A 12,396-nucleotide genomic window follows, 5' to 3' on the forward strand; every position below is an offset into this window, starting at 1 on the left:
CTAATTAATGATCCATATAGACAACTGATCAAGAAAATCACTATTAAATAAAAATCGACCAATATTTTTAATTTAAATTGTTTAACATTTTAAAATGAATATTAAAATCATTTAAACATTTTAATTCCATATGCAATCTTGTAAGGTAAATTGGGTATGGGCATTTAAACCCAGAAAACCAAAGTTATGCTGCGCCAAAAGATGCGGTAACCTTAACTCGTGCACAAACCTTCCGCTAAAATAAAGTCTATCAAAAAATATGAAAGAAGATATAGAACAGGCTACTGCAGATAGTCAAAATGGGCTACTTTATGGCAGTAAACAGGCTTCCAATAGATGAGCGTATTAAGCAAAGCAAAGAGATAGCAGAATCGGCTACTAATCTCTTGGAAATCTCTTAGGTAACAATCGTGCTGATGAATTAGCACAAGGAGCAGTACAGTGCCACCAAAATTTGACCTGTCAGGCAGTAACTGCCAGAGTTGAATGAAGTGTATGTTTGTGTGTGTGTTGTATGTTTTTAAGAATCACAAATAAATATGTGGATTATAGATTGCATGAAAAATCAAAGATGTTATTAATTTGGCTAAAATGATTTAGGAAAAGAAAATATACATTATACTATTTAACTTTAGAGTATAATTTAAATAAATTAAATTCTGTTTATAACAGTTAACTGGTGGTGAGAACAAAGGCTTGGGGCCAAAGTTTGGCAAATATGTGCGCAGCCACTTTCGCTTTGGCAAAAAATGACAGCATTAGCGAACCGCCACGATAGCGCACAAAAATGTGATTTAGAAGTCGGGGCTAATGCATATCAAATAGTGAATCATGCGTCCAGCCAATCAAAGCACAGTTGGGGGGAATAAGGTTACAATCCATTACGTAGAGCTTTGTTATGTAAAACACAACAAGCCAGGATGATATTGCTAACCTTCTGAAGAGTGTACTGTAGAGTTCCCCCAGAGATATCCAAACATCGGAATCGCATTTTGAGGATTCCAAATATTCGCTCAATTACAGTACGAGCACATTTAAAGGTACGGTTATACCTCTGTTCAGCAGGGTCGTTGGGTTTAGCTGCAGTGTCAGTTGCCACCGCTTCAGTGGATACCGGTTGTCCCCTATCAGCCAGCTTCTCAGACTGTCATCTCACTGAAACACAGCTGCCACCTGCGAATTAGCAAGGATAAACGAGTCCTGAGCGAAGCCAGGATGGTTTGCATACACATTTGTGATGTAGTTGTTGGCATCACACACTTCTTGCATGTTGACAGAATAGGTCCCCTTACGATTTATGTAGAGGTGCCTATCTTGTTTGGTGAGGACACCAGGAAACCCATACCTCCCACGAAAACCCTGCTTTGTATTTTGTTGCAGCTTGTGAGAGACAATGGAAATTCTCCTGCCCACTTTACTAAAGCTGCAGGTACATCTCGCACTGCACAGTCGACTGGCTCATGTCTGCAGTATACTAGTAACCCACAGTACGTTGGAACAAGCCAGTGGCGTAAAATGTTAGTGCAGCGGGTCCCCTTTGTGCTGAAGCAGTTGGCAGATGTCAGTGATTGTTTGTGTGTGGAGGCAAAATGGTGGTATGGCACTTCCTGACTTTTGTAGCTTCAAGCTTAAACAACAACTAATTTTATTGAAGTTTTTTGTAATGAATAGATAGATCTCTATTATTTTGTTATCATTTGAACTAAAATCCCATCCCCTAGATCCAGGTCCTCAGCCATACATTGTGTAGAACATCAGACTTGTGGGTAGCTGTGGATATGTAGGGTGATGAACACGGTCAATCAAAATCAGAGCATATTGGCAGTGGGGCTGGAGGCTGGTTTTTAAGCCTTTGTGAAAGAAAGCTGTCTTTGCAGCTATGTTTTAATATATGAAAATAGTGAACTTGCTTTATACTACACATTGAGAGATTTCATATTCAATGTTTCTGAGAATTTTGTTTTTTTCCTGTATCTTATTTTGGAATATATCTAGCATTCATTCAAATCCAACGACAGAGTGACCGGGCAAATCGCACAGCGTTGCTAAGCAGATGCAGAGCTTGATCTAAGGAAAGCAATTATCTGAATTCAGTTGTTTAATTTAGGTTTAAACATTAAACAGTATACATTTACAATTTGCATTTTTTGTAAAAATGTTCATGCCATGTTTTTAAACAATACTATGCCCTCTCTCTTCCTCTGAACAAATCACTGGCAAAAGTGTGAAATATTACATTTTCACAAAATACAACAATTAATCTTTATTTCACTGACAAACTAGATGGTAATAATTGTACTCACTTTAAATTTAACCACGTGACCAATTTAGAATCTTTTATGCAATAAAGTGTGTAGGAGAATTAAAATAAACACAGGTTGCCATGGAGATATATATATACACACACACACACACACAATTTCCTTGTGACTAAAGATTTCTGTTGCTATTTGACATAATTTAATAGACATTAATGATTTATCAAATGTGAAAGTATGATTGAATATTATATGGTAAAATATAATTTCCCATTCCAAATAAAGCTGACAAAATATATTTAGATTTGAAGGGCCATATTTTCAAAGCGTTAACTCCTGCTTTAATTAATTCCTGTGTTTTTTTTTAAAGAGGTAAAACGCTTCTTAATTTTACAAAACCAGCACCAAGCAACTAAGTTATATATATATATATATATATATATATTTTCATTTTGTAACATTAACATGATTTTTTCTCCTTTCAAAATGTAAGAATAGAGGAAACATTTTGAAAATATGGCCTAAATGTGGAATATGGCCTAAATATGGAAACTTCTACCTTTCACCCTATTATTGAAATGTTAACTTGACAAATGAAAATATTTGTTAATTACCTGTCAGAACTTCCCCATGTAATAACTCCAATATTGTTTACATTTGACAAGAACAGGAAACAAGAACATACTGTAGGCTGGGCTAGTACTGACTGTTTCATGGCTACCAGATATACAAGCCTATAAATAATAAAAGAAGCAGCTCTGCAGTATGAATCGGATGATTAGATGCATTAAAACACAAAGACGTAGAATATGTCAACTTTTTGTTCATGATTGCATAGAACATTTCGCAACTGCAAAAAAGGCACAAAACATTTTAGATTACCTTGTGAAGATAAAAATCAGTTATTCAAGAATGTTTTGAACCAGGTCAGAAATTAACATCATGCATGCCATAAGACAAACATGCCCAGGTAACTGGCTTTAATTTTGGAAAGTAACATTAATTTAAATTGTATCAGTGATGCCTATTTGAAGGCACCTCCATAAGTACACTATAGAAATGCCAACAGGGTTCAACTGGACAGAAGGTGGGCTTTGATAATCACTTTGGTTTGTAGAAATTAATGTCTTCTTAGCTCTTTAGATGTCATACAGTTATACAACCCCTTAGGGAAAACCACCATTTGCTAAACACACTTCCTGCATTAAGCTTTGAACAATGAAATGATACACTGTTTTTCTTTCATGTTCTCAGCCTCCTTAAAATAGCTTTGTCAAATACAGTAGAAAGGAAAAATCCCCCTCTGGCTCCTGTGTGCATGCTTTCAGTCGCAGGAAGCACACCCACCTCAGAGCCTGACCTGCTTGCTGTATTAGGTGAGGAGATACCCTTTTTTCTCCTAGTCGCAGGTATGTTCTGCTGAGAGAAAGAGAGAGAGATAGGCCGTCCCTTTTTGTCTTGAAGATAGTGCAGCCCTCCCCTGAGCAGCAGCAGCCTGATTGCTTCTAGTCTGCCTGCTTGTTTGGTATGCATGAGCACAGCTGCACCAAAAGAGGGGAGGCAGCTTTCTTGAGGTTGATCAGATGCTGGAAGCAATTGTACTTTGCCACCATTGAAGTACTGGGAAGTGCCAGTTCTCTAGTACTGAAGAGAGGGGGCTGTTGTTGGCTACTATGGTCATGGGGATTTGAGTGGACAAAAAGAGACCAGCCTAACACTTTTGGCAAACCAGGTTCACAAAGTGGGATTTAAAAAAGGGGGTAATGATTCAGCCGGATGCTCCCCGGCCTCTGAACTGGACCATTCGGAAGCTGTGCCATGCAGCTTTTCTTCCATCAGTCCGACTTCTAAAGGTATGGGCAAGTTTTCTGTTGACGTAAATGTGATGGTTTTGGAGGCTTCTCAGCAGTGTGTCAAGCAGACTCTACCCTGAAAAGCTTTTATCTAGTTTCAACCTGAATTATTAATTTATTCGAAGAGATTAAGGGATTAATCACTATTTGGTGATATTTTCATACAACTGTGGTTTGTGTGTTACCTTGACTGTTGTGTGCTATTTGCAATTGTATTTGCAGTCGTATTTGTGGTCTTTACTTACTAATACTGTAGTACTAGGGATTCTCTAAAGACATTTTATAAACAGAGGGCTAAATAATGACGAAGTGTTTTTTCAAGGCCATTTTCTTCATGGCAAGGATAATTTATAGTAACTTTTTGTTGCTCTTTTATCAACAATTAGAGTATTTCCATATGCAGAACACATGTTGTACAGATTAGTTATAGGGAGATTTCTGACCAGCCAGTTGTACTACAGATAATCTAAAATAAATCCTGTGTTTAATTACTGCTTAATAGCGTATTTTGTACAGTGTACAGTATCTGATACAGTTATCTGTTGTACACAAGAGTATTGCAAATAGGGTGTTAATTATACCAATTCACAGTATTCAAAGTATATAAAAGCCCTTGTATGGGTACTTAGTATGTGTATGCATGATGTAGTCATTATCTTTCACAGAAAAGTGTACAGTATGTGCTTGTATGTGTAAAGTGAAACAGATGGTTATTCTTTAGAAATACTGACAAATATGTTGTTAATGTTAGAACTCACTTAACTCCCCCCCCCCACCCCCCCGTCTAATAATTAAATCAGCAGCATGTAAGGGTTTGCATGACCATGTTTGTTTTAGCGTTGAAGAAACAAGCCTGCGGTAATCTGTTTATGCAGGGTAATAAGTGCTTGCAGTTTTGTATGAAATCTGAACAGAATTAATCCTTGCACTTTCAAAACTACTACAAGTCCTTCCTCAGCTGGATGGAAAAAACAGTGCTGTAAACAAGCTGTATATATATATATATATATATATATATATATATATATATATATATATATATATATATATATATATATATAATAAGAAGAAGAAGAAGAAGAAGAAAAAAGAGAAAAGGATATTTCAGGTACTTAAAAAGGTAGAATAATTGATTACAAATCAATTATCAGGACGTTTCGGACTACAAGTACTTCATCGGCTGAATACAAAAAAACAGTGTTTTATATTATATTATTATATTATATTATATATTATATTTATATTATTAAAGCACTGTTTTTTTTGCATTCAGCCGATGAAGGACTTGTAGTCCGAAACGTCCTGGTAATTGATTTGTAATCAATTATTCTACCTTTTTAAGTACCTGAAATATCCTTTTCTTTTTTCTTACTGATCATTTTGGTACACAGCAGATTTCCTTTTTCTCAAACTTTATATATACAGTGTGTATATATATATATATATATATATATATATATATATATATATATATATATATATCCCTTTTTCTTATTATTTTTGGTTTTTGAACCTTTTATGGTCAATTAATTGCACTACTTATTTTAAAATAAACAATATTAAATGATGTGTGATAGAACCCAATTTGTTGCATGCAGCTAATTGCAATCCACGGTTGATTTACATGTGTTTTACATACAATATGCATGTTTCAGTTCAGTGAATACTGTATATACAGTAACAAATGTAGGAATACGTCAGATACTTTACATTTACCTCTTTAAAGAATGATAGTAGAAGTAAGAGCTACCCATGTGTTTTGCAATTTTACCCACAAGTTCAAAATAAAAGTGCATTCTCAAAATAATATTTCATTTGTTCCTGAAAACGGTTGCAAACACCCCCCTCCACTTTTAGGGTGTGTTCACACTGGGTCCGTTTAGAGGGTTTGGTCTGACCTTGTATGGTTCGGAATGTTTGGTGTGAAGTGTGAACAACAAAGTCCGCTTGGGAAATTAACTGTACCGAGTCCAACTAAAGAGGGGGCCTTGATCCGTTTGGCAAACGCACCGAGTCTGGTTCGCTTGCTAAACATCATTGTGAACAACTGCTGGACTCTGTCCTTTTGCACAATGGAAACAAACTATACAGGGTAACCTGACTCAGAAGTAAACATTTTGTGCATAGTTTACAGTTCATATTCTGAGGAAACAAGTAGAGCAAAAAACAAAAACATTTATTTGCGAACTACATTAGGGTTACCAGACTTCCCGTGAAAATGGTGATCGTCACAGTTTCAGCCCTAATTTGTTGTCCCGGTCGGAAACAGTAAAAATGTTAATCGTCCCGGTTTTGCTATTGTATTTTTTTATTTAAGTACAAAACTACATCAGTGTGCTCCACAAGTTAATAGCAGAGAAATGTATTAGGTTGTGTTAGTGCCATTCAAAAATAAAAAAATAACCAATTATGTGGTTTATTTGTTTAATCATTCTAATTATGTGTATACCTTATGTTTAAATGGTAATAGCTGATCAATTTTTGTAAATCCGGCTTTTTGTACATTTAACAGGTTTTGACTAGATGACATTATAAAGAACACAATGAGCTGCTATGATCTGCAATAAATTCACCCAATGTTGATTTTTTTAACTATTTAGTTATTATATATGGTTATTTTAACAGCTTCAGAGTTGCTACGTCGTCAGTGATTTGAAAAAAAAAAAACTCCCAGCTTTTCACTGTCGAAATCTAGACAGTGGGAGAAACTGTAGCTCTGACAGAAATTTGGTCAGACACCAAAATCCAAGCTGAACTGGAGAAAACTCACAAAAATAGTAAAATATATTCAGTCTTTTCTTACTTTGTTTAATACCGACAGTAGGAGAACTGTGCAGAAATTCTTAAACTGCATTATTCTCCTACTGTAGGCATTCATACATGTATTAATTAAATTACTGATGTGCTCCCCCAGTGCTTTCTTCCACCGCACTATATATATGAATCTAAAACATGCTATATTAAAAACCAGAGCAATACATCAGTAGCTGCCATCTGTCAATATGCCTTGTAAGGATAATGTAAACATCCAGTTCACACACCATATAAATGAACCAAGTTCACTTGAAAACTGCACTGTGAACACAAACAGAAAAATGGAAAAGGACCAAAAATAATGGAACTTTAGTTTATATCCAAATGAACTTGGTCTATTTGCTCACAGATAAGTGTGAACAGCAAGCACATGGACACATTGTTTCAAACTAAACGAAACCAGACCGAGTCTGTTTGAAACAGACCCAGTGTGAATGCAGCCTTAGAAAGGTTCCAGCACCGTTGATCCTCAGCATTGGTAATATCTAACAGAAATAAAGAAATCGGGCCTGGGATATAAAGCAAATAATAAAAACTCATCTGGTTAAAGATTTGATTCACTAGGGCAGGGGTTTTCAACCGGGAGTCGGGGGGTACGATTCAGAAATGCAAAAATAAAAATGAAAGTAAAAGAAAATAATGATCTTGAATTGAATTTTTACGGTATTATATATTATCTCTAAACCACTATGCATAAATATTTCATTTTTGTTTAGCAGCTCAAATCTTTATAGAAGCCCTGAACCACAGATGAAAAACAAAACATAGAATCTATCCCGTACGTACTTTCGCATGCATATTTCCATTGAGTGGATTTCCACTCTGACATTAGGGTGGGTGAAACTGGCAATTCTGCATGTGGAGAGCGCTCTGTGCTGCTCACAAACTTTGCTGTTTTCAGCGTATAATTGAATACTAACCGGTGAAACACAATCCTTATGCACTTTTTAGAAGTATAAATGCTCCGGTAAACCTAAGTAATAACTACAATACTCATACTTTGATGGTTTTTGAAATGGATACAAGGAAAACGAAGGAAGAAAACACAGGAGTCTACAGAAAGTGCAAATCAACAGAAAGTTATACTATAGTGGTTTAATTCAATTTGATTAATTGCCTGTGGCATTGACTAAACTATCAAACGAAATGTAGGCCTGTTGTCCTCCTTTGGTTTTACCCCTGTGCCGGAGTGTAATTCAACTTTATTTATATAGTACCTTTTATCCACACATGTCACCACACCACTTTTGAAACTTACAGTTACCCAGTAGCATGCAAAATCTTCCACCTTCTTTTGACCCAAGTAATTATTGTTGTTTTTTGGCTGCTTTTATTGGGAAGTAGATGTCGTTAACCCGGAAGAATAGGTGCAAAGGAAGAGTTCTAATCACTTCCCCACCGTGTGACTTCTTAAGTGTGACTTCATTGCAATGATCTCTGTTGATTGAGTTCAGTGCTGCTTTACTGCCTAAACACATCTCTAAATTACATTTCTTCTTAAGTGTGACTTCATTGCAGTGATCTCTGTTGATTGAGTTCAGTGCTGCTTTACTGCCTAAACACATCTCTAAATTACAATTTCTCATGTAATAAATGGCCTTGCCTCAAGCTTTGAGCAGGAATTTATTAGGCATTTTTGGGCTTCAACAACAATTCACCCACCATGCTGGATTTGACTACAGATTACTCCAAATATCATACCATTAAAACCAAATTAAAGTGAACAGTGCCATGCTGTTGAGTATGAGGTCTCCAGCAACCATAGGGTTTCAGTTTATGGACACATTAAGTTATTCTTTTTATTTACAACTGTATAACCCTTACGTTTTCAGATTGAAAATTTCATCTCAGATAGGAAAGAAATGCACAATGCCGATGCAACATAAAAGGAACTGTTTCAACCAATTATTGTTCCCATCTTAAACATCACTCAATGAAACTACCCAGTGACATTTTCTATAGGCATTTTAATGATCACCCTTCATGTAAATGTGCTTTATTTTGCTCTTATCTGCCCCCTATTTTACTGCATTTAATCCTGTACTTCAGAATACTGTAATCTGCCAAGTGTTTAACCTGTAGTACTTTGTATTTAATCATATCCTGATGTAACTATCACTATTTAATCATATCCTGATGTAACTATCACTATTATCTGCTGTATTATTGAATTGTGTTTTGTCACACTTGTACTTTGCTTGAACAAAAGTTATTGTATTTCTTGCTCTTATTGTATTACTTGTATTGTAACACTTGAAATGTATTTGCTTACGATTGTAAGTCGCCCTGGATAAGGGTGTCTGCTAAGAAATAAATAATAATAATAATAATAATGATCATAGTAAGGCAATGTAATTGGACTGCATCATAATAAAGTGAACTAACTTATTAATTTGCAGCTTTGCTGAAAAACAAAGACACATTATTAAACAAATGGCACACTGGCATACTATGGATATTACCATTAGTATTTATCAAAAGAAGACTTTTAAATGATACTAGAAAAAACCATGAGAATGAGAAAAAAAAAAACCTTTGATTCTCTTTGTCATCTAAAATGCAATTGTGTCAGTCCCTGGAACTGCGATACATATTCTCTATTGATTCCTATAACAGTGGAGAGAGACGTGTGTGTATTTGCAGCTTGATAGACAGGTGATCGAGACGGAGGTTGGAGCTGACACACCCGCAGGCACGCAGGTTTTATTTCAAGCAAACAGCTCACATGACACTACCAGCGATGGCAGAGCATGGAGAACAAACATTAAAATGTACAAACAAGCAAAATAAAACACTGTACAAAAACAAAGACGGTCTGCTCTATTCCCCTACACAGGAGGTCCCGCTCATACACCTCGCTTTGTTGGGATTTAAACCCTGATTGGTAAACAAACCCCAACCCTGGTTAAACACAGAGTCATCCTCGGTTTCGGTTTCTTCTTCAACAATTAAACCCGGCTTCCTCTCTTTAAGCTCCAATCCTGGTTAAGACACACGGTCATCAGAAGGTTTCAGCTGTGTGTTTTGATAGCGTGGACGGTCCTAATCCTGTTGCTTGTTATGGCCTTGCAGCAGCCCTGAGGTGCACAATTTGGACATTTTTATACCTGACGACCCGCTGGAACACCTACCTGCTGATTAGGATCCCACAGCTGGCAATCACACACAGCAGGTAGGCTCTCCCAGGAGCGTCAGGTTCTTCATTAACTATTTACAATATTTAATTTTTGTACCCTTGAATTAAATGAATTCCATTCTGATTTTGGAGTCAAAGTACTACATATTTGTATAGATCTTTATTTATTACCTGGTATAAGGGATTGTGACAGAGAGCGAATTAATCCAAGTTAACAATCTCCTTCCCGACCTGTGAGGGCGCTGTATAACAGGAACAGTGTGCCTCATACTGGATGGTCTGGCAGTTCATTTCAGGGTCAGTCGGAAGCCAGCCATCCAGGAAGGGAGTGGAGTCACAATGCCCAAAGTCATTGCCCTAATGCGGTAAGCGATGTGTCAGTTTTGGACTGGAGGAGACCTGATTGAACTAGCTATCGCAGGGAGCGTGACAAAGGGTATAACAGGGGATGTGACGATGTAATCTGTTATTATTATTATTATTATTATTATTATTTATTTCTTAGCAGACGCCCTTATCCAGGGCGACTTACAGTCGTAAACAAATACATTTTAAGAATCATAGTACAAGTATTAATACTATTAAGAGCAAGATAAAATACAACGATTTCAGTTCTAGTAATTACAAGTATATTACAAAATACGAATCAATATCAGAGCAGATAAGTGTCAGTGATAGTTACATCAGGATACGATTAAATAATGCAATGCTACAGATTGAATAACACTAGTGGCAGATTACAGTACAGTACTCTGTAAAGTACATGATTAAATGCAGTAAAATAGGGGGCAGATAAGTGCAAGTAGAGCGCATTAAGGAAGAGTGATGAAGTGTCCAGAGGGAAAAGAGGAGTTCTACAGGTGCTGTCTGAAGAGGTGAGTCTTGAGGAGGTGCCGGAAGGTGGTCAGGGACTGGGCAGTCTTGACCTCTGTAGGAAGGTCATTCCACCACTGCGGGGCGAGGGTGGAGAAGGAGCAGGCTCTGGAGGCAGGGGAGCGTAGAGGAGGTACAGCCAGTCTTCTAGTGCAGGCAGAGCGGAGAGGTCGAGTGGGGGTGTAGGGAGAGATGAGGGTCTGGAGGTAGCTGGGTGCAGTCTGGTCAAGGCATCTGTAGGCGAGTACAAGAGTCTTGAACTGGATGCGAGTGGTGATCGGGAGCCAGTGGAGTGAGCGGAGCAGTGGAGTTGCGTGGGAGAAGTGAGGCAGAGAGAACACCAGGCGAGCCGCAGAGTTTTGGATGAGCTGGAGCGGATGGGTGGCGGACGCAGGGAGGCCAGCCAGGAGGGAGTTGCAGTAGTCTAGGCGGGAGAGTATCAGGGCCTGGACAAGGAGCTGGGTGGCATAGTTGGTGAGGAATGGAAAAAAGGCACTTTTGAATATAAAAAAACTATATATATATTTTACTGCATCATCATTCACACTGGTGTTGATTTAAAATAAGCTGCTTTCAGGAGACCTACAGCCGTTCATCATTGTGAGTCAGAGCACTCTCCATTGCTTTTGCCATTGCCTGACGTGAAGTTTTTGCATGCAGCAGAAGAAAAAGGTGCTTTTCTTTTTAACCAGCACTCCATTTCTTTTTTTTTTAAAACTTTTTACACTCTAGCCCTATTTCCGCCTGTTTTTCATTTATTAACTACTGGGTAGTTTGTACTGCATGCATTTAATATATCAAATGAAAGGCCACAAAATGTGCTTTCATATTATGTAAGTTGCAACAGGATCAGGTATACTATAATGCTTTCCCCCCCACATTTTTTGGTCACTGCTATATATATTGTAATCATAGATGGCTAAAAATAAAACACTGCACCATTGAGCATCAATATGAAATGAACAACGACGGAGCAATTGACTCAAAACGAAACCTAAGCTGTTAACTCTGTTACATGATGAGGGGCTTAACTGCAGGCAGTCGTAATTCCGTCTAGGAGTACCACATACACACACTGAATATGTCATTGGAATGCTCCGAGTCTGTACTTTTAAACAAGCCTGCATGAGGTAGGTGGCTTTTACAGTGCCTGAGTAATATGTGCATAACTTTCGGTGAGCTGGCGCCCCAAAATAAATGGGGCTGAGTTTCAACAGTTAAAGCGAAAGTCACACGCTTGCAAAACAACGCCTAGGTAGACTTACTATTTCCTCTTTTTTTCAAAACTGTTTACTTACTACAGTGTACTGAGTTTCTATAATGCTTAAAGATAGCGGCCGAGAATCACGTACGAGAGAATAAAGTCTCGTGGCACTTAAAATATCCAGCACTACTTTTATTTATTTATTTATTTTAATCAGAACTACTCAGAATGCGTCTCATAGTGCTTTTGTCACTGACA

The 12,396-nt window shown here is 37.3% G+C and overlaps 1 protein-coding gene across 4 annotated transcripts in view; it reads left to right on the top strand.

Moving 5' to 3' along the window:
• trpm3 (transient receptor potential cation channel, subfamily M, member 3) overlaps nt 1-12,396 on the top strand; it is a 356,841-nt gene that overhangs the window by 112,748 nt on the left and 231,697 nt on the right. Inside the window, exon 1 of one of the 4 annotated variants that reach the window (XM_059025706.1) lies at nt 3,678-4,111. The exons of 2 other annotated variants lie outside the window; for them this stretch is intronic. In XM_059025706.1, the coding sequence (XP_058881689.1) occupies nt 4,022-4,111 (90 nt within the window). In that variant the 5' untranslated portion in view covers nt 3,678-4,021. Of the gene's footprint in view, nt 1-3,677; nt 4,112-12,396 lie in introns of those variants that run through there. One more of the 4 variants, XM_059025708.1, reaches the window with a different exon arrangement.

Source organism: Acipenser ruthenus, chromosome 1 (assembly GCF_902713425.1).
Source record: "Acipenser ruthenus chromosome 1, fAciRut3.2 maternal haplotype, whole genome shotgun sequence".
Classification (NCBI taxonomy): Eukaryota; Metazoa; Chordata; class Actinopteri; order Acipenseriformes; family Acipenseridae; genus Acipenser; species Acipenser ruthenus.